The 21,550-nt window shown below is 48.0% G+C and overlaps 1 protein-coding gene across 1 annotated transcript in view; it reads left to right on the top strand.

Moving 5' to 3' along the window:
• Positions 1–21,550, top strand: part of LOC105564380 (probable JmjC domain-containing histone demethylation protein 2C) — a 321,095-nt gene that overhangs the window by 72,509 nt on the left and 227,036 nt on the right. Inside the window, exon 6 of the mRNA XM_012016701.1 lies at positions 325–413. Coding sequence (XP_011872091.1) covers positions 325–413 — 89 coding nt within the window. The remainder of the gene's footprint in view (positions 1–324; positions 414–21,550) is intronic.

Genomic DNA, 21,550 nt, shown 5'->3' with positions numbered 1-21,550 from the left:
TGTCGATGTATATAACTTTGTAAGTAGAGGAATGTCTATGAGGTAGGATCCTAATAGGGGATAGCGGGGTTTCTGTTAAAGGCATCATCAGTTGATTCCACCATGAATTTATTACCGTTGGAGCGAAATCTGTTTGGTTGAAAATTCATCGTTGAATTGTGTAATCGTTGCGAAAAGAGATTTGCGATTGAATTTGGGTGTTGAAAAACCTGCTGTCTCACATTAGAAATCTATCTCATAATAGAGGACTTTAATGTCGTCGAACGAGTGGAATAAGTGTGAAACGTTACTGAGAGTGTTTTCGCTTTTTTTCTTCTTATGCAGTCGTCGAGAGCATCATGAGGGGCGAGGTCGTCGGCATGACACCAAGGAGGTCGAGGTCATCGACTGCTCTGACGCACGCGCTCGTTGTGGTGAGTGAAATCCAATTTCGTTCTATTATTAAACGCTCTGCATAGTTTACGATCAGCAAGTATCGTAAACAGTAGGTGTATCGACACGCCTTTATATGCCGCATATAATACCTCATGTACATAATGTATTTAAGACATTATAATGAAATTGACTTAACCCGTGTTTCCCGTGCGAGCAACCTATTTTTCGCGTTACATAAAACTGTTTTATGGCCGCACTTGCTTCCGCGCACTTGACGATGTGTGCAACACTTAATAAATTCGCAAAACTCAACTTACTTCGGAACAAGTTTTTCAGTCTAATTTAGTTTATACTTTTTTTTTAATAAAAAAATGGCGCGCGCAATAATGTTACACGCGATAATTAATTTTGATCCGGTCTCAAGTCTTTTCAGATTTTTCTTTCCCATTTCGTTCGCCGGAACGTGCTTTTTAGCAATGAAGAGTCCAGATTAGCGCGTTGGTCTAAACGTTTGAAAAAAAAAGATGAAGCGGGGTAAACGGAGAGATGTTTACGCTAACGCATGCACTTTACGACGTCCGGTATTTATCGCGACGCCGCTGAGCTGGCGCTAATCTAAATTTCTGCAACGCCGCGGTAACTAGTATACGATGTTTTGCGAGGCATTTATCGGCGAAATGATTCGCGCGACCGAGAGTCACGAATTAAGGCGCGATAATCTCGCGCGGAGGCAAACATCTTCTCCTCGCGCGTGACGATAGCGCTTGCGGCCGTCACACGGTGAGCCGTAATTGGAATCGAGTCGATGTGCCGTTCCGAAAGGAAACCGCCGCCGGTATAATCGCGCCGTGGTATGCTTTCGCAACGCATACCACGTCGTATTCGCTCGCGATGAACGTTGTTGACGCGCGAATGCTCGAAACAAACACCCTCTGATCGCTTACTCCGGTCGGCTGCCAGGTGATTTGTATACACCAAGGTTCAGTTAAAGGGATGAAAGGCTCGCCGCGAATTGGACCGCGAGTTGGCAACGCGATACATTTAATCGGACGCTTTCGTTAAATTGTCACGCATTTAATAATTTATCGGTATCGTCGCGGCGTACCGGTATCGTTGTCTCGGTGCCGTTATCAGCGGTTATTGTGTTACCTGAGCTCATAGATAAGCGGCGGTACGGAAAATAGGACATCGATTATCGATTGCGCAGATATCTTAAACGAAACCCAGTGACATTACGTCTATGTTATATATCGGGCGCTGAGATAACAATTACTGCCCTGATACTTCTATTGTAAAATATTACTGAACATCGTGGTCTCCCGTGCACTCCAGAATTGACCGTATAATTGACTTGCAAATGTGAAAGAAAGCAAAACGTTCGGAAGCGTACTTTAAGACCCGAGAATTTCTATCTATCGAAATTTACCCCGCGAAAGCTCGAACGTGTCCTTATGAATCCATGTTACGTTTCTTTGGACGCGTTTTTAATCGAAGGGTACAGCGGAGGCTGAAGGGAGAACAAGCTTTAGTACATTGGTGTTTAACTTTGCTCATCGGTAATTTATCAATTTCATGGTTAAAAGTGTATAAGCGGTCTTCCTTTTTGCGAATAACTCATACAAAGTACAAACGAGTACATGAAAACGCGATAGAGAGTACAGTGGAGACTGTTGCCAGGTCTGGATTTTCGATGTACAACGCGATGCCTACGCGTACCGAGCGTTTCCCTTTAACGCGGGAAATCAATAGAGTCGAGCTTGCAGCACCCTCGGGCTTTCAGGAATCGGGAAGCCCGGAATAGAGTCCGTTGCTACCTTAGCGGCCGACTTCCGTTCGTCGTGTACGCGAATGCCCCACCTTCCTATTTCTCCCTCTCTCCCTCCCTCGCTTTCTCTCTCCCCCCCCTCTCTCTCTCTCTCTCGCTCTCTCCCTTTGTCTCTTCTGTCTCTCCCTTCGCTCGATTTTCCGTCCAGGCGGCAATCGAGGGCATAGTTGTCGTGCTTGCGTGCTCACGCCATGAATTTCTCGGGAGAGACGTGCACCTCCGATTCTAGATAACGGCGATGGTCGAACTAGACGGTGATAGAATCGGATATCAGGTCGCGGTAGCGATACAGAATGCCACGACACACAGCCGCGGCACACAGCCACGATTGAAATTAGATTCGTTTTGGAATTTCTATTCTCGTTTCGTTGGCTGAAATTTTAGTCAACGAAATTTTTAACCAGCTCCGCAGTCCCGCGATCCTCCCCTGCCGACGATATTTCGCATACCACCATATCGGAGACGCCGCAATTTATTATTCTCCACAAATAACGGCTCTCTCTCTCTCTCTCTCTCTCTCTCTCTCTCTCTCTCTCTCTCTCTCTCTCTCGCTCTCACTCTCACGCTACGGAGAGTTAATTAATACAGACAGCGAGTATTTTGCCCTTTTCATAAATGCAAATCAGACGCCGATTCGGCATTGTTCTCCGGGATCAGTGAGTGCTATTCCGCGGTTTATGTTGTCAAATTTGTCGACATAAATCTCGCGATTTATCGCCTCGACGGTTGGATCTGCTACCTCTGCTACGTACGACGACAGGGACGCGACGAGAATAACGGCGATCGTAATTGCATATTCTGCCCGGAATCGCGTGCTGCGTTGACATGAAATCGTTATTAACTGTCTCGGAGATATAATTAAGCGCCGCAGGCGTCGTCTTTTTCCGATTCCGACGTGGGGTGCTCGTATATTCTGAAATACATCGTTACGATCTCATGCAAAAATAACCGACGCCACTTGAATGTCATATTTGTATCGATTCACTCTCCGCGCGGTATATTTCAAGGAGGATACTCTTACCTAAATACACACAGACGTCCATCAAATCAAATCTTGCGAGACTTCGCTGTAACACTAATCATCACAGTGATTATGGCATCCAACTCGTTTCTTTCATTTTACAATTCAACATCTTGGCATATCTGGATAATTAACCGTATAGTACAGTAATATATGGATTATTATGCGTAATATTGTACTTAAAAAAATACGGTACACTTTCGTAATGAAGTCCTTAGTACATGTGCTGATTTTATCGCGGAAATTCTCGCGGTCATTTATTTGTTTGCCGTGGCGAAAATGACGGGGCAGTAAATATAATGGCTGTTGATCGTGGCTCGCATCAAGAAAGGACCAATGATAAAAAGTGAAATCGCATTTGCGCGTAGAAATGTAAAGAACGCTCGATAATCCTCGAACATCTTGTTCCCCCCCTTTTCCTTAAGCAGACTCGATTTGATTTCGTGTCGGATATGCTCATTCGTCTTGGAACTAAGCGAAGTGCGATTCATCGACGTGGCATTCCACCAGCCGACAAAGGTCACGAAAGAAAGTAATTCCTTGGCTGGTTTCCACCTTGCTCCCGTTGCAAGGAGGATAATCGCGGGGCGGAGATGGATTTCGCGACGAAAGAAAATGATTTATGAATGCCTCCGGGGACAGGCGGGGGCGGCAGGGGAGGGGGTGGAGAAAGGGCCGCGAAAAGCCCCTCTCTCGCATTAAAGAGCATTGTAAGATCGAAGGGAGCGAATTCGGAAAGTTTCCCCGAAGTTTCCCCGAGGCACGAAGAAATCTGGAAGTAGGAATAACTCGTTCCCCTGGAAAGGCGGCTCCGCAAACTCGCGCGAGAATCGGCCGCCGAAACTCCGAAAGAGAATTGCACGTTAAGCGATGAAAAGTTCGGGGTTGTCAAAGCGAGAGGCGGATAGTCCTTTTAAGGCGGCCGCCGAGCCTCGGGTAGTTCGGTGGCGCGGCTCCCTGATTACCGTTTCTAATTTTCCACCATTTCCCAACCGTCGCGTCGCGTCGCGTCGCCTCGCCTCGGTCCGCACAGGCTCCGCGGTGCGTCCAGGAGTTTCGGAGCGCGAATTATTCTGCTCGTTGGCGCAGGAAAATTACCGTCGCAACTCTGGTGATTAGATCGCTCACGCCTCTTGCGAGGCCTCGGAACGATTTGCCGCGTTAAATCGCACTTTTACAGGCTCCCAGTCAGCAGCGAAGCGTTAAAGGTCGCGCATTATCTGAACATTAAGGGGCGCTCTCCTTTTCTCTCACGCATGAAACTCGCGTACGTGCGAGTTGCGCGCAATCTTAACCATTCTCGAAAATGAGATTTTAATAACAGCGTGTTTCCTCGGCGTTGCAATCAACTATTGGAGATTGATGATATTGAATTTGAATAATAAATGATCGAGCGCTAAGCAATCACCTTCAACGTCATGATTCACGATCGCGATCTCCTTCCGTGCGCATTTAAAAACGTATATTTGATTAATTTACGAATGTACACACAAATTTATAGCATTTACGGTGTTACGTTGATTAATTAAACACCATTTTTGGCGTAACCGCCGAGATGAAGGTAATCTCTCTATGAGCGTGTACGCTTGTACACCAACTTGTGGATTAAAATCGAGGAAACGCCCGCGGCGTTCGTCTATTTTCGCGATGCGTACGGGAACATCGTAAGCTGCATGCAAACTTTCGTCTCGCTTCGTGGTAGGATTCGTGAGTCATGCCGAGTACTTCGGTCCGCGAGCGACGCAACGTAGTCGGGAAGTTCGTGACTGGCTTATACGAGTTCGAAAACTCGCGGGAAGGGATTAAACCTTGCGACTACTGGCTCGTAATAGAACTCGCGCCCCGAGAGTTACGTGAAGACCGATCATTAGGAGAGCTTACGAGACGAGGTCGCGCCGACGAGGAAACACCCGCCTTTAAGATATCAGTCATCGTGACTTTGCTTTCCTTGCTTTCGGAGGCACTCAACGTTTGCTTATAATATACTTTTAAACGTTGCCCAGCAGAGAAATTCGCGATCAATTTGATAGCGACGTGGGATAGAGGATCGTGGACTGAACATCTTGCGTTGTATATTGGGATCTCGCAACCTTGAGGTTTAATTTTAATAACTTCCCGGGATACCCAGAGTAAAGGAGAAATTCTTTTCAACGAGAAATAACGTCAAGGTTATTATACGTTTCAGTTATTTAATATTCAGAATTAAATATTTTCGTTCATCGAGTCTCGATTTAAAGTTCCGTTAAAGACGACGGTTCGCGGTTGAATAAGAATAAGATTTAAATTTGTTTGCTCCGCGCATAAATTACCGAGTCCCTGTTTTCGCGAATGATAACAACTATCCGTCATCCTACTGGACCACTTTTGTTCCTTTCTTCGCCGGCTTCAGTCGTACTTGGAGCTCAAGTCGTGACCTCGATCACCACCGCGGCGAAATAAAGCCGCGTCAGCTTCGCCGAGGGGAGAGGATCCGTGCCGTAATTTCTCCCCGACCGTCGTTTTCCTCATTTCTCATTAAACTCATAGACATTTTCCGCGGAGGATGAATACCTAGATCGAGGCGTTCAATTACCGAGCCGTTCCTGCGCCGCAAAGTGCGCAACAGTGTTCCCGTGGCGCCTACAACTTTCGTATAAACGATACTCCTCGCCGTACTCTTGGACTCCCTCGCAAAAGCGGTTAAATTCTCGAAACAAGTTTCACGAACGGGCGAAAGTTACGCGCGTTCTCCAGAAATCCCGCCCTCTCCAAATCCAACCTTCACGACGACTATTTTCAGAGATGTTCGAGCCGAAGTCCCTCTTCCTCTCCTTACATGTTAACTACGTATAGTTTTCATAAAACAAGTAAATGAAATATCAAGGGAATACCTTGGAAACAACAATTATTTTTTAGATAAGTAATTGAGATATACATACATAATTTTTTACTAAAAATAGTTATGATAAAAAGTTTTCGACAATACAAAAATGTTACACAATTGCTGCACGACTTGTCCACTTACTCAACGCGCGATGGACGATCGACTCTTATCTTCAAAATTAATTTGTAACAAAGAAATAGCAAATATTAAATGAACACAACAATAACTGAAATCGCGATCGCGGATTACTCTGAAGCCCGAATTAAAGTCCAGGGAGATGATTGCAACTGCGCCACTGCTGATACTACTTGCAGGGAGATTCGATTTAGTCGGACTAGTAAATGTCGGGCAAGCACCCCGCTCCGGTTCGAAACAGTTGGCTGGTCGCCAATCTCTCCTTCGGATTCCCTCAAGTTCACCTGGTATGATCGACTCATAAGCTTTCTCTCTCTTTCTGCACCCATTCCCCGTTCTCGTTCCCGCCGTCTCATCTTCTTTTTATGCCTTCCCGGCCCCGGCCGCTTTAGAGGATCGTTTGGCCAATAGGGGTGGTTGGCCGAGTCTGCACGCCAGCCCAAGGGAAACGACTAAACCTTGCGGCATGTTGAGCGGGGACAGAGGGCGGTCAGGGAGGGATAACGAACGAAGGACACGGGCGGGCGAGGAGAAGGACGAAGAAGCTAGAAAGGAGAAACGGGAAGGGTAATGGCACGAGGGGGAGGGGGGGGCGGAGTGCGACGGTGGGTCGGTGGTTCGCGAGGGTGAGAGTGACGGAAAGAGAAACACAACGGCGGATTCGGGGGATGGATAGGGTGAATGTGGCAGAAAGGGGAACGGCGTGGCTCAGTGCTGCGAACCCAGAATGGGAATCGGCACTCGAGAATGGTATAAGGGGGTGCGTAACGTGGAAAGTAGGTGGGGCAGGGGGTGGCTGGCTGGTTGGTCGGATGGGGGTTGGGGCGGCGGTCGGTAGCTGTATTGATTCTCGGGCAGGTCACGCGGGTGGGGACCATCCACCGGCGCCGTTGGGGTGGTAGCGGCGCGAAGGGCGGGGGGGCTGGAGGTGAGCAACGCCGGATGGTTGGTGCAAAACACACCCCTACCTGTCTACTCTACCTACCTACTCCGGCCGGGCTAACGCAAAACATCACCCTGCAAATTGGTTAATTCCGTGCCAAACCTACGGAAATTCCACCAAGTATGTATCTAGCGGTTTCGTGTCGCGGTCTGCTCCTTGCCACCCCTTTTTCTCCCCATCAGCGTGGGGTAGAGTATGGGAGTCGGCCACGGTCCCGCCGGATTGCCTTGCCCGCTCGTCTCATCTCGTTCTTACTCCAGTTTGCCGCGCGAAGTGAATTCCAGCCAGTCCGCCCCGGCTTTCCTCTTCCGCTCTGGTCATTCTGTTTACGTCTTGACGTCGCGACGAGGACTCAGGCAACGAATTGACACTCGGTCTCGCGAGGAATCGAGCTGACGCGCTCTCGTTAATTCTGTCAACACGTCGAACATCGCTTCTTATTAATTCCTCGACGTAGGTAGAAAACTAATAAGGTATATCCGTCTTTCTCAATTAATTTAAAAAATAGTTACGCAATAAAGAGAAAATAAATGGTGCCGTTCTTGAAGATCTCGAATTTGGGAAAATGAAGTATTCTTCTGGAACATTTTTTTCATCTTTTAAACTTGATGTAAAATAATAAAATGGGGAGAAAAGGGGGAGAGAGAGAGAGAGAGAGAGAGAGAGTTGTGTAAACACAATTATGGAATTTTACAAGTTGAGGTATACCTTGTGGGATACAACGGCAAGTTCGGGGTTAAATTGCTAAGCGCCGAGCGTTAACCCCGTCTGGCATAAAGCGTTAAAACCCCAGCGCGGCGGGTAGATGAATTCGTCAGATATCATCGATCGGGATGCGTCTGGTCGGGCCGATACGCGCGTTATCGACGATCGTAGGCGGACGTGAACGAGCTGTCGCTCACGTGAGTGTTAATTACAGCGTTAATAATTGTCGCGCGAAAAGTGGGTTTCGCGCCGTGTCCTACAAACGTGTGCCGCGTAGCTTCCGCTAAGCGTCCGTAATGTAAGGTAATCCAACTACGGTAAAAACTTTTGTGGAAGTTTAATTGCATGGAGGACTTGGAAAGGGGATCCCGTTAAGATTATCGTGTTGAAATCGACGTGTCGTTATGGCAAGATAGCTTCTATCTTTATCGATTCAGTCTCTTATCCGTGGCTGACAAGACACGTGGTAAATGTTAGACTTCCCCGCAAATTTAACTATTCGAACTGAAGGTCCGTCGAAAGATTATTGCGTTAAGTAGACTAAACAGTTTACGTGTTCGTGTTGCAAATATCATTTGCCGCGGCTTCAAGCGCATTTTTAGACGAAACTTTAGAGCTCGGCTTCTAAGTATTCCGATGAAAATATATTTCGTTTCGCTCACGCAAACGGCCGATTATCGATCTAGCTTCGGGTATTGGATCGATCTGCCATTGACTAGTTTCCGCGACAGGGATTTCCACCGATCGAATTTCCCCGCGGAGCACGGCAGGATCATTTATTTCTCGGCTTCTCCCCACGTGGAAGGGGTTGACCCTGGTGGTGTCTCCTTGAATCCTACTGGGAGAAGAGGGGGAGAACTGTTTGTGTCACTCCACCCGCGATATTGTTGACACGCGAGCAGGAATGTGGCACGCATACGTATCCATATTCTGTATTGTATTGGCGTCTATTTGCTCTCGCTGTCGTCCGTGACATGCGCACGCGTCTGTGTACGAGTGTGTGCATGTGCGCGCGTCTATCCCCCATTCTGAAGAAGACTCTTCCGTGGAAGCTGGCTGCGCGTAAATACACATATACACACACCTGTACACGCAGCCTCGCGTCCTCACGCACATAGAACGTTGCGCGTCGGCTGGCGCCAGAAGGCCCTCGTCGCCCGTTCCACCTGTTTGTGCGGGAGTTTCCCCGCGAAACTTTCAGTTGCCGAACAACAAAGTTCCCGGCTGGCCGAACTACCGCCGCGCGCGTCCTCTCCGCTCTGCGGATCGATACTTCGTAAGCCGCATAAATAAAGCCACGCCGCGCTGCGCGGCTGCCCCGCCGGCCCTGGGTGTTGTGTTGCGACTTTGTGTTGCGCCGGCTTCCCACCTTGATCGACGTCGGGAGTCGTGGCGTTTGAAGAGAGAGAGGTCAGTCGTCGGGAACGCAATGCCGACGGTTAGGAGTCCGATGGTTACGCCGATTTCGGCGGAAAATCGTCGGGGGGGAATGTAATGGTTTCGCTTTCACGGTGGCGCAACGCGCGAAAAACGATCGGTGGTCCGTCTGAGAAAATTTTTTTGTGCACAACGAAAGAGAAAGGGGGACCGATTGTATTCTCGCCGTGGGAAATTAAATAACGATGTCATTGCAGCTAATTAACGAGGATGGCATATAATGGAAATGCCATGGCGAAACAATACGGTTTCTTTAAAATTGAGATATGTGCATGGATAATGTAGGAATAAATGATATAGGTTTCATTGTTCCGCTCGTATTTTGGAGCATCGCTGTTGAATATTTAAATAATAATATCTGCTTGGATTTTGCTTTCGTGCACTGAGAAAAATGTTTTGATTGCATCAACAAGACATGTACGATAGAATTGTATTTTGGCTAAACCAAACAGAATTTCTAGTTAGCACGATAGGGCTCGATATTTCATAACCAGAGGTTTGCTAGACTTCACTACACATCTGGTGAATCCTAAAGGAATTCCGATTCGTCCATTTTCTAACAGACGACTGGTTGAATCTACCAAATGTTTTTTTCAGTGTGTGGAAGGATTTTGAAATATCTTGAGCAGATCTTATTTAAATAGACGTATTCTTCTTCCTCGTGTTAGGCTTAAAAGCCTGTTTTATCCAGTTCGTTCTGTACCAGTTCTGTACCAGAACGAACTGGTACTTTGAGCATTTACTTCACATCTTCGGTAGGAAGGAAACCTCCAATCTGGAGGGCTGTGCCCCCTGAAAGGATATGTGTGGCAGGATAAGTCTCGGTGGTTACCACTTCTCTTCGAAAATTCCGAAAAAACCAGCGGTGTTCGTGGATTTGAACTCGGATCCTTTCGTTCATTTGGTTACTAAGCAGCGCACATTTCTCTGCGCCACACTCGCCACGTATTGCAATTGGACGAATTTGGCGATAACATCTGATAGCTTGTTTTTTTTATATCCTTGTCAAATTGTTTTTAAATACACCTACTGCACACATATACGTGAACTGTCAATCTAGATTTATTATAGAAATGACTATTTAATTAATAACCATCAGCGCGATAATTATAGAGGTATGGCGGGTAATTCCTCTCCAAGGGGTCAGTGTCCCAGGTTTCCATTTTCGCAAATCATTTCACGCGAATTGACGGATGACGTCATGATGTGTTTGTCACTCTACATATTGAGTGACAGCGGACATTATAGAACGTTATCGCGTCTCATTTCTCAGCGAGTTATCATTCGGGAACTTGCAGACGCTTTCATCCAGAATCCCGGAGGTCTCGGCGAGCAAGAAAGTTGCGGAAACAAAACGAGACACGCGAATCCATAAAGCTCCTCTCTCACACATACGTCCACGCGTTCCTTCTTTGTTTTTTTCTTTCAGCTCTCTCTCTCTCTCTCTCTACCCTCTTCTTTCCCCGTTCTCGTTCAATATTGATTACCGATAAATTCCGAGTAGCCATACTCGACTAAGCGTAAAGGTAGCCATTTCGTTCATGGTTCGCCGATTCACAATGGGCTTCCGCCTAGAATCCTGGCTTCTGTTCACGTACACACGGCACAGAAATTAGTAAATGTACGTGCAGATTGCCTGCCGCCAGCAGGAAAGTGCCCCTTTATCCCAGCTGAAGATCCGCCTCAGCTTTGCCTTAAATGAATGCACGTCCTCCTTCTCGTCACTCGACATTAGAGTTGCACATACACACGTTACGCAGCTCTTGTCGGCTAGATTGTTTATCAAGCAATCAATTGTTACTTAATTAAACCGGATGCTTAATTAAATTTGACCTTTTCCAAAATTAAAAAATTCCGCGAGCAAATTACGAGACACGAGAAAAACGGTAGCGGAAAAAAAATTTAACGAACCCTCGCGTGCTCCACGCAAAGTTTTTGTGGCGGAAAAATTTTATCATTTATTCAAGCGCAACAAAAAAAAGTACATTTCCAAATTTCAGCCAAATTGCGCGGCCGGATCCCGTTATGTCTAAATAAATTGCAGTCGCGGGAAACACGGGGCGAGTTTTATACGTCGCCGTATAACGCCGGAACGTTAAAAACTCGGTGCGATCGCGTTATACGCGGGATGTAAAAGGACCGTGATCGGAAGCCGATAATCCGGCAGTCACTTTGAATGCACGTAACGCCGGCTCGACTCTTGATGGCGGTTCTAGAAATTCGTCGGTCGCGTCTCACGGTCGAATAAATCGGAGCCGTGCCCGCAATCATTGTGCAGGGGAATGGAGAACGCGGCGGCGCATCGCATTAAGAAACGCGCCGTAAAATTGCCAAGTTTTTCGCTTGGTACGCTCGAATGGCCGAATGCCACGCTGCTTGAAATCGATATTCGCTCCGCTTTGCCGAGTCGTGCAACCGAAGGAGCTCGAAGCGTGAGTTCTTATTGCCTCGATATAATGCGGATGATGCGCTATATCGCGAGAACCGATCCTGACCTACATCCGAGAGCAAAAGGATAGCGCCTGTGTTTGTGACTTGTGCGAGGAAACTTGTCGCGACTTTTGTCGTTTTATTTTTATTATCATTATCTTAATGGATTGCGTTTTCTTTTGATATGGAAAGAGCAGAGAGAGAGAGAGAGAGAGAGAGAGAGAGAGAGAGGGGGGGGGGGAGAAACGACTAATTTCATTTATTGGTGAAACGTAATAGAAGTGTTAAGATAGTGAACCTAGTAAGTTGTGGCAGAATTTCCATTTTTATCACTGATGTATTTTATGAGTGTAATTTAATTTCTTTATTTTCGACGGCAGGGTAGATTTTGAATTGAGTAACAGCTCTTTAGGAGACAAAAAAATACGAGATTGTGAACTGGTTCGCGGAATTAAATCAACAAAAGTTTTGGTTTGCTTAAGCGAACTTTACATTTTCCGAAAGTCGGAACGTAATTACCGAGATTATTAATGCTGAATATAACACAGCGAACATTCGGCATTCGCATTCTATTTTTGCGTTTGCTCCACTCGAATATTAATTTCGTGCCGTCTGCGCTGAATGTGGTATTCGCGACAACCGAGTCTTTATTACATTTTTGTTTTCGAATGTCTCTCAGAAATTAAGTATAATTCGCAGCCACGAATATCACAGAGTATCAGCGTGATAAATGTAATTTTCGGCTGCAAAATGTGTATCACGCTTATTGCATCTACACATCGAACGAAATAAAAAAAATCTCTCTTAGTTTGTTAAATTGTGATTTACCGCGCGGTTATTAAGCAATGTACGAATGTCAAGCTGTAATTCAAAACCACTATCTGTATGTCACCTGTTGGCACGATAGCATAATTTGGCACGAACTCGTGCTATGCGAAGTCGATTCGAAGCAACGTAATATATCTATCTGACTAGTTCCAGATAACGCTCCACTGTAGTTTAAGTATCCGTATGAAGTGTGGTCTCATCGGGAGCCTCAGCATAATTTTGATAAATTTAAACTTCGACGGTAAAACGCCGAAATATAATTGCAACGTTTGCGTGAAGGTGTAATCGAATGAGCCGACAATTATTATCGAATATGGTCAGAGTTTTTCCACGAGTTTAGAAGTGGTTATTCGTTCGGACAAACTTTCTTAATATTTTAAACGTACAACTTGCATTTACCAAATATTTAATCACGAGTTTGTTACACGCAAAATGTCTTTTTTCAAATTTAAATCTATAGTGTTGATAAATAATAAGATTTGTGTAATGAGGATCTAAGTAACGCTCGATACATCAAAGTACGAAAATTGCGAAAGCAACGTGTACCAGGCACGTGCCGTGTCCCGTCTAATTTCCTTACCGAACGTTCGATCGCCCAGCCTGCGCACCTTCGGACAGGGGAGACCGTTTTTCCTGTTAAAGAAGCGTTACCCGTCTCTGCAATTTATATAATTGAAAATTTCAATAAAATGAGCGCTCGTGCAAGCGCGTAATAGCTTCTCCGAGCGGGCGACAACGTTCTCCGGAGCGACGTGCGACGAATTCCACGCCACGACCGCGTAATTCAATTAATTACGATTCCGCGATCGCTCGAACGCAACTTCTCGTTCGTGAAAGGGCCTCCCCTTCACGCCGCCCTTCCCTTTCTTCTCGCCCGCGCACTCGTTTCGCCATTTCGAGCTCCGGCCGGGTGGATTTTTATGAAGCTTGATTTGCGTATCCGTACTCGCCGTTTGCTCGTGTCGTGCCTGACAGCTGCGCGGTGTAATGTACGACGACAAGTTAACGTAACTTCTTAAAATATATCGTGCTAAACGCCGTGCTTTATTGTGCACTGAAAAAAAAATCTTCGCTATCGTAGCTAATCATGGGTTGCTAGGACTATTTTGCTGCCGCAACTATAAATCCCTAAACCACAGCAAACGGTTTGCTGTCCCACCTAACACAGCAGGCACAGTAGCAAAATATTTAGCTATCGCAACAAATATTAGCTGTCCATATTTTACAGCTGAAATCTAGTTGCCACGTGCAGTTTTTAGCTACGGCAGCTACATTTTTCTTTCCGTGCAACAGAAACAGTTATACATATTACAAAATAATAGAGAAGAAAAACCGGGTGACCTGTATCGACTTGAAATTTTTAGAACAGCATGTGCAATGAGGGGTAAGACGGGTCATAGATCGGGAAATACAAAACGATGAGTTGGACAAGAAGGACGGACGTAGCAAGCGAGGACGAGACTGAAGACAGAATTGAAGAGGTGCAAATGGACATTTAGGATTTTGTACAACCGGCTGTGAATAAAATCGAAAGTCGCGTGCGCGAGGAGGAGACGGGTAGATGATAAGCGCGTGCACAAGAGAGGAGGGCAGATCGCCGACGAGCGGCTAGAGCAGAGGTGCGGAGTGAAGTGGAGCAGGAGAAGGACGGGGCGCGGGGGTGGTGGAGGGTGGCCGACAGTTTATCGCGCAATGCATCGCCGTGGCCCGCCGAGTTTGCAACATTATCGTCACTCGCGTGACGCTCCTGGTTTTGAAGGCGGCTGTGCTCCACTCGTGGGATGACGACCGTGCACCGGGGCATGGTGCGAACGAGCGAGGAGAGGAAAATAGGGGTAGTCTAGGGATGCGAAGGGAGGGGTACGGAAGGGGGGGGCCGGAGGGATCGACCCTCCATCGCTACTCGCGCGGATGGGAGAGCGGGGAAGAGTCCGACGGCGGCGGCGGCGGCGGCGGCGGCGGCGAGCATGCAGTTGACGAGCTGGAGGTTGGGTGGTGGAAGCTGGCGTCGGGGCCGACGAAGGAGAGGGAACCTCGCAGGGTGACGGGCGTGTTGGGGGTCGGGGCGAGCAGGGGGTCGAGAGCGATTCCGCAAAGCTCGTGCCAGTAGACGGCAGCACTGCGGCCCGGGCGTATCGCAGTTCGCGTTTGATCGTCAGCAACGCGCTTTTGTCTCTATCGCCTGGTCGACCTATCGTCCGTCGTCTCGAGGGTGAAGGTGCCTGCCCGACGATACCCCCTTCAACTCCCTCCCCCCCCCTCCCCCGATCCCATTCCGCGGCTCTCATACATGCGCGCGAGCGAGCGAGCGCGCGCGCGCGCGCACGCACCTACCCCTCCCCCACCCCTTTCCGCTAACCGACGAGGTGGTTCTTCTATTGTTGTGGTCTTGACCGGCCCGCGCGCGTCACCGTCGAGGGTATCGTCGCGGCCGGGGCCCAGCTTTTTATCCCGCGTTTCCACCCCTGGAGATTAGGGCGCGATTTATAGTACGAGAGCTATATCGTGAGAGTCGCGAGAGAGTATCAGAGATAAAGAGGGGAGGGGGGAAGAGAGAGAGGGAGAAAGAGAGAGAGAAAGAGAGGTGATTGTGTGAGAGAGCGACCAACACCGGCTGACCGGACGGATCGCGAGAATTTCTGGCGGATTCGTGGCATCCAATATCCGGTCGATAATGCGTCGTGATGCAGCTCAGTGGCAGCTGAAGAAGGGAACTCCGCACACCACTTCCGTTTTATCCCCCGGGACACATGGGCGGGGGCTCCGCACGGCGGGAGCGGATCCCGAGCGATCGGTGACGACAGGTCGATGCTGATTGTCGCCAGCACGGCGGACGTTGTCCTTCGCGGACCCGAGAAAGAGGATCTAGTTTCGAGTGCTCTCGGGGACTAGTTGGGGCTTGGTGCCCTTCGCTTCGATAATTCAAGTGCGAGGTTTCTCAATCAATACCGCCGTTACACGCTGTCTCAATTGACACGCCAGTGGGAGCCGACGACGGCCTCTTTTCGCTGGAGTATTCGCAGCTGCGGTGCCGTCCGAAGTGAACGTCTCGTTGCCACCCGGGTCGATGTTAGCTCGTACATTTGACGTCGGTCGACGTCCCATCGACATCTCGGAACGATTTCGAGCGATATTCGCTCCGTCGATTGCCCCCCCGCGCGTTTCATTTACTCCGATTCGTCTCGTCGACGAGAGCAACATCTCTGCACGTTCCTTCGTTACGTTGAATCACCAAACGCCAGTGTAAACTTCAGTCGATACAGTCGCGAGCTTATCAAGTTTTACGTTTCTCGGGAAAGGATCCCCGTTGCTCAGGGAGCCGTTGAAGTTCGCGTTTGCCGTATTTGCCGGGATTTAATGAGACCCGTTTCACCCGAACGAGGTCACGATCCCGGAATCCCAACTTTTCCCCGCCGGGAGTCTTCTACTTATCTCTCGTGTCTAGCCCGGGACAAGTCAATTTGTCTGCCGATCATCCGTGCACTCCTAGACGTTACCAGGCGAACGCGCGTCCCGATGCCACGAATCTTCCGGAGGTCGTTCGCGTCCGTCGTCGGCGGGGACCGCGCGCGTACATCGATATGATTTTTCCAGTGGAGAGGGGGTTCACCGTCGTCGATCTGTAAGCCTTTAAAGGGGATCCCGATGCAAGGACGTATGCACGTACAGCTTAATTTTGTGCCGCGCCCGTCTCCCGTGCGCGATTGTTAATGATCTCGTCGGCCCCCGCGGAGAACCCGCCGTATGATTGTGTGCTGTGTCAAGTCAGTGAAAGTCACGTCACGGGTCTGCCCCGCTCCCTGCCTCGTCATGGATAAACGCTCGCAGTGACCGACCGGCCCGGACTGGTCCCACGTCCTCGACCTCGGACGACGTAAGTGCTCCATGATGATGTGATTATACCCGCCGGTGATCCATTCCTCTTGAGATGCGTGCCCCCAGGACTTTTACGCGCCTCGCGCTCCGCCGTCTGCGGATGACAGTGAAATATCGTCCGGGCATTTTAGAACTGGAGCATCTAATGTCACCTATTTCAAGAGACATTCCCTTATGTTCTTTTCAAGTTGCTTTTCCAAGTAGTGTAATTGGCTTGGTACTAACGCTGCATTTATCATTACCGCTTTTTGAGCGAATATTAGAGATTTATGTCGTTAGTTTGATATTTGGAAGCCTGTTTATTCAATCCGGGCACTTCAGAACTGGAGCATCTAATGTCACCCGCTCGAAGAGTCCTTCCTTATATTCTTTTCAAGTTGCTTTTCCAAATAGTGCAATTAGTTTGATACTAACGCTGCATTTATCACTACCGGTTTTTGAGCGAATATTAGGGATTTGTCGTTATTATAACATTTGGAGGTCTGTTTATTCAAGCCCGACACCTATCGCCGGGCAAACGTGAGAGAGCGGAAGTTCACTGTGGCATGAAATTTAGCGGAATTTAACGGAAGGCGAACAGGGGGATCATTGATTTATTTGCAACTTAGACCGAGCTGTCCGCATGATAAAGTTCAATCAATGATTCAGACCGATAGCGATTCCAAGAAAGGACGGATATCGCGGTTGGGCTACTCGGCCAGCATATCGATTTGCCCGAATGCACTTCGGTATTTGCGAATCGTGATCGGACGTTCGCCAAACTAATTACGCGAAAACATCTCGCCCGGCACTCCGCTGGAATGGCCCGTAATCGATAAAGTTTAAGTCGCCCGGGGAAAAACTTACCGTCATCAATTGTTGGCATAGTTGAAATTGCGACTCGTCAAATCTCTCGCGTTTTCAGCCGACGCTCCGAATTATATCCGCGCTGAAATGTTTTGTCCGAATCGAAAGTTAGTCTCCCGTCAATCGCCTTAAAACTCACTTCTGTTCGCGGTCGCCCGAGGGAATCGCGGGGACCAGGGGGATATTTACTTCGGGTTTAATTTCTCTCCGAAAACGACTGTCCGCGGCAAGAACTTTCCGCGAAGACAATCGAGGCGCCCACTCTCAATTCCGCGATCAGTGGCGAGATAGCTTCGCTATCAGGTTTTACTATCGCGAGTTATTCCCAGGGATAAAAAGCAGCCGCTTTTAAAGGCAGCCGGGGCGATTCTAAAATTATTGCACTGCGAGAAGTACTCGGCGCAAAAAAAAAAGAGTACGTCGACCGTCGTCGTGAAGCACCGAGGTGGCCGACATTCCCGATCCGCCGCGCCGTTACGCGACGAGCACTTGCCATCGCGATCCAGTGTTCCTCCCGTTCCGTTGTTCCCGCCCTGCTGTTGATATCGGGAGCCCTTTCAGCCGTAATTTTGCGGCTTCTGGCATTTCACCCGCGTTTACCTAGATCTTCAGCGCCGCGACGACGATAACGGATGCGCATTCGTAGATAAACAATGAAAACTTTTTCCCCGTCGTTACCGATAAACGAGCGATAGCATAAACACGGCGGCGATAATTGGAGTGCCGAGTAACGACTGATCGATAAAAGTAAAATATTCGCGACGCGACAAAGCTAAGGTAACCGCGGTATACTTGAATATTTTACAAGCGCTTATAATACGTCATGCGTGTATACGGAGCGCCAACGCATCGCCTAAAACTCGTAATTCAGAAAACCCGTACATTACAGGCAGACAAGTTTAAGATGTTGAAGGTACCACCTTACATATCCGAATGGAAAGTCCCTTGTTATGCGATAGGGTGGGAGGGGGTTTCTGTTAAGTTAACAGACATCATCAGCGAATTTCGCGGTGAATTTTTGCCCTTGGAGCGAAACCTGTTGGGCGGAAAATTCATTGTTAGATCGTGTAATCGTTGCGGAAAAAGATTTGTGATTGAATTTGGGCGTTGAAAAGCTGCACTTTTTGTTTTCTAAAAAACAGGCAAGCAAATGGACTCTCGAAATTAAAAACAAAAACTAAAGGATTTAGACCGTGGGAGTCAAACGCGGATTTTTGTGCGTGTCGATATATTTTTTATTTCCCAGCGGATGGACGGTGCGGTGCATTAGTTCGTGTCGTGTCGGTAAAAAGCATCGATGTTAAATAATCGAGAAACGTTCGTCTATCCCTGATTATTATCCGAACCGAATCAACGCACCGTACTGGACATCGGTTGTCCTGGCTTCTCGATTTGCTACAGTTGACAAGATGTTGCCAGCGCAAGTGTTGTTGAGATTATTTCGAAAACAGCTTCTCGCCGAAGCAGCGCGGACATTCCGCGAATAGTTTGCCCGCAAAGTTGTCGTTACTTGAGTCTCCAGGGAAACCATTTCGGCGATAACGGATGGCAATACTTGTCGCGGTAAAAAAAAAAGAAATAGAGAGCTAGTTTTCCCACCCATCGCCCGCCATTCCTCCCGCCAAACTCCTCGAACGCCGTTTTTCCTCTTGCCGTCGTTTTTTTCTATTTAGTGCGCGCGGATGTATACACGCGTAATGTGATTAACGAGCACACGAGAGAATTGTCACGGGTAACGGGAGGAGGTAAAGAGAAAGAGAAAGAAAGGGAGTGAAGAAACAAAGGATATACAATGAAAAGAGGGGCCGGGAGAAGTACGCGGGCGAAGATCTATTATGATGCGCGGGGGAGGGAGATAACGGGGGGAGGGGGTGGGATGAAAGAGGGGAAAAAGGTAGTCGCGATGGACGGAGGGTGAGCGAGAGCGGATGGCGATGGAGCGAGCGCGAGGGATGGTAAGAGTGGAGCAGCGGGGCTGAGCGGAGGCAGGGCGAGAGAAGACCGAAAGGGAGAAAGAGAGAGCGAGAGGGGCGGGGGGGGGAGGGACGGTAGGGAAAATGAATTCTCGTTGGCAGTCAGATAACCCGGTACGATCGATCGGCGAATATCTGCCGCTCCGACAGCGTTGTACACACGCCGCACTTACACAGTGCAACACGCGCCCTATGTACGCGGAAACACGGTTATATTATACATGGCGCAGAGACACGCTTATGTACCGTCAGGTATGCGCCGCGCCGCGTACGTGTATGTAGATTTATGCGCTCGCGTCCGCGCTTACGCGTGTGTCCCTCGCGCGCGTGCACGTACCATATACGCGCGCGGCCCCCGGCACATAGAGACCCTCCCCGTCTGCCGGCGCGACTTGGCGAACGGGAGGAGGAACGCACATGCACTATGCATGAATGCGTGCACATACATACACGCCGGACCGGGCTGGATTTATTCCCGGCGGAACTTCGCGACGCGTGCAGACGAGAGAGGAATGCGAGAGGAAGAGCGAAAAGAGCTCCGCGGCGAGATGCGAGAATCCACGGACGCCGCCCCGTCCGCGTGGACCGCCGAAGGGGGCTGTCAAGGGATCGCATATTTTCGATTTCTGTCAAGGAATGCGTGCCGTATAACAGGCGTTGGTAAAAAAAAAAAAGATTTATCGGAGACGGTGCGGCGGATTCGAAAATCCTTGAAAGAGAATCGGGGCCCTGCGAAGATATAAATAATCGTGGATCAGTTTAGTCGACCATAACTGGCACTTGTTTAATAAATAAAGAATATAATGTGCGACGTTTCGACCACGGATTTGGGTCCTTATCAGGCACAATTTCTTAGAAATTAATCGAGCCATTGCAATATGTAATTGAACGGTAAAATATTATAACAAAATTGAGTCATGATTATAAAATTAACGGCACAAAATAAAATGTGTACAATGTCTACTATGGCCGGAGAGTGCCAGTTAAGATCGACTAAATTGATACATCGTTATTTATTACCGTCAACCTTAAGAGATTATCATGATATAAATAATTCGTCAAGATATTCGGTGTTCATGAATTTTTTTATCTTTCTCGTTGCTATCGTCGTTACAGATCGCGCAAAGATATCGAGATATCTGGCGGCGAGCGTGTGAAGAGGCCTGTGTCCACGACGCTAGAACTTGGTCCTAAAGATATTGAACTGATTAAAGCGGGAAACTTGTCGACCCGACCGGCGTATTCTTTTATTTATTTAACACAACGTTTCGACCCTATTTTTTGGGTCCTTGTCAAGTGATGATTATCAGGTGAAAAATAGTGATATTTAACCGAGCCTTCAATTTCTCGACGCGGTTACTAATGTCTTTCTGCTTTTAACGAGGCACTCCAACGCCCGTCCGTCCGTTCGCTCGTCTTGCACGGCGGGCAGAAATTATGAATGGTTCTCGCGCGGCGCGCATTTCGCGAATCTCATTTCACCGGGACGCGACCGCGCGTATGCGCCTCGCCTTTCTCTCTGCCGTACTGCCGGCAATATACGCGCCACGGACGTTTTAATATTACAGGCGATGCGGTGGGGTAATAAATGATTCAGAAATCCGCGTTTATTTCGGGTCACCGCACGCGATTATCCCTCAAACGTGGAGCTTCGACGGATCTCTCGATCGTCAACGTGAGCTACGCGGACCCGAATAGCAACCCTCGCTCATATTTAATTGGCCGCTTTGCTCTCGTCGCGCCTCGTCCTCGGCGCTGGTTCCTCTTCGGCGGCAGCATTTCCATCGAACAGCACCGGAAATTATTCACGAACGTGAAAATCGCATCAAGGGGAGCAGGAGCTTCGCCTATCGGACAGGTTAAATTTGCTAAAAAAAAGGTTGCTCAATTTTCGATAATTCCTCGGAAATATAATATTAATCGTAGCTTTAATACAATCATTTTTCCAATATCGCGCACGTCGATGCTACTTACGGCGAAACAATTCCCTTTTAAACACGTAGATTATTTGAAGTTTTCTCGCATGCATTAAAAGTCTTTCAATCTTAATTTTTTTTAAACCATAATTTACCTCCTTTGCAACAGAAGTGTCGAGCCATTAATTGTTGTTCAGTTACACGCAACATCTTAATCGAACTTGCATTTTTAATTGGAAGATTAAAACGCGCATGTTTTGTATAGTTTTTCACGAAGCTTTCGGCGAGGAAAGATCGATTCTTTTTTAATACCATCGAGGAATTTATTAAGTCACAATTTGTAGTCAAATTAACTCTTTAGTCTTTCGTAACAGAAA

Source organism: Vollenhovia emeryi, unplaced genomic scaffold, assembly GCF_000949405.1.
Source record: "Vollenhovia emeryi isolate VEMERY1.0 unplaced genomic scaffold, V.emery_V1.0 DF939166.1, whole genome shotgun sequence".
NCBI classification, from domain to species: domain Eukaryota; kingdom Metazoa; phylum Arthropoda; class Insecta; order Hymenoptera; family Formicidae; genus Vollenhovia; species Vollenhovia emeryi.
Note: the sequence above shows the minus strand (reverse complement) of the source record. Positions and strands in the feature narration are given on the sequence as shown.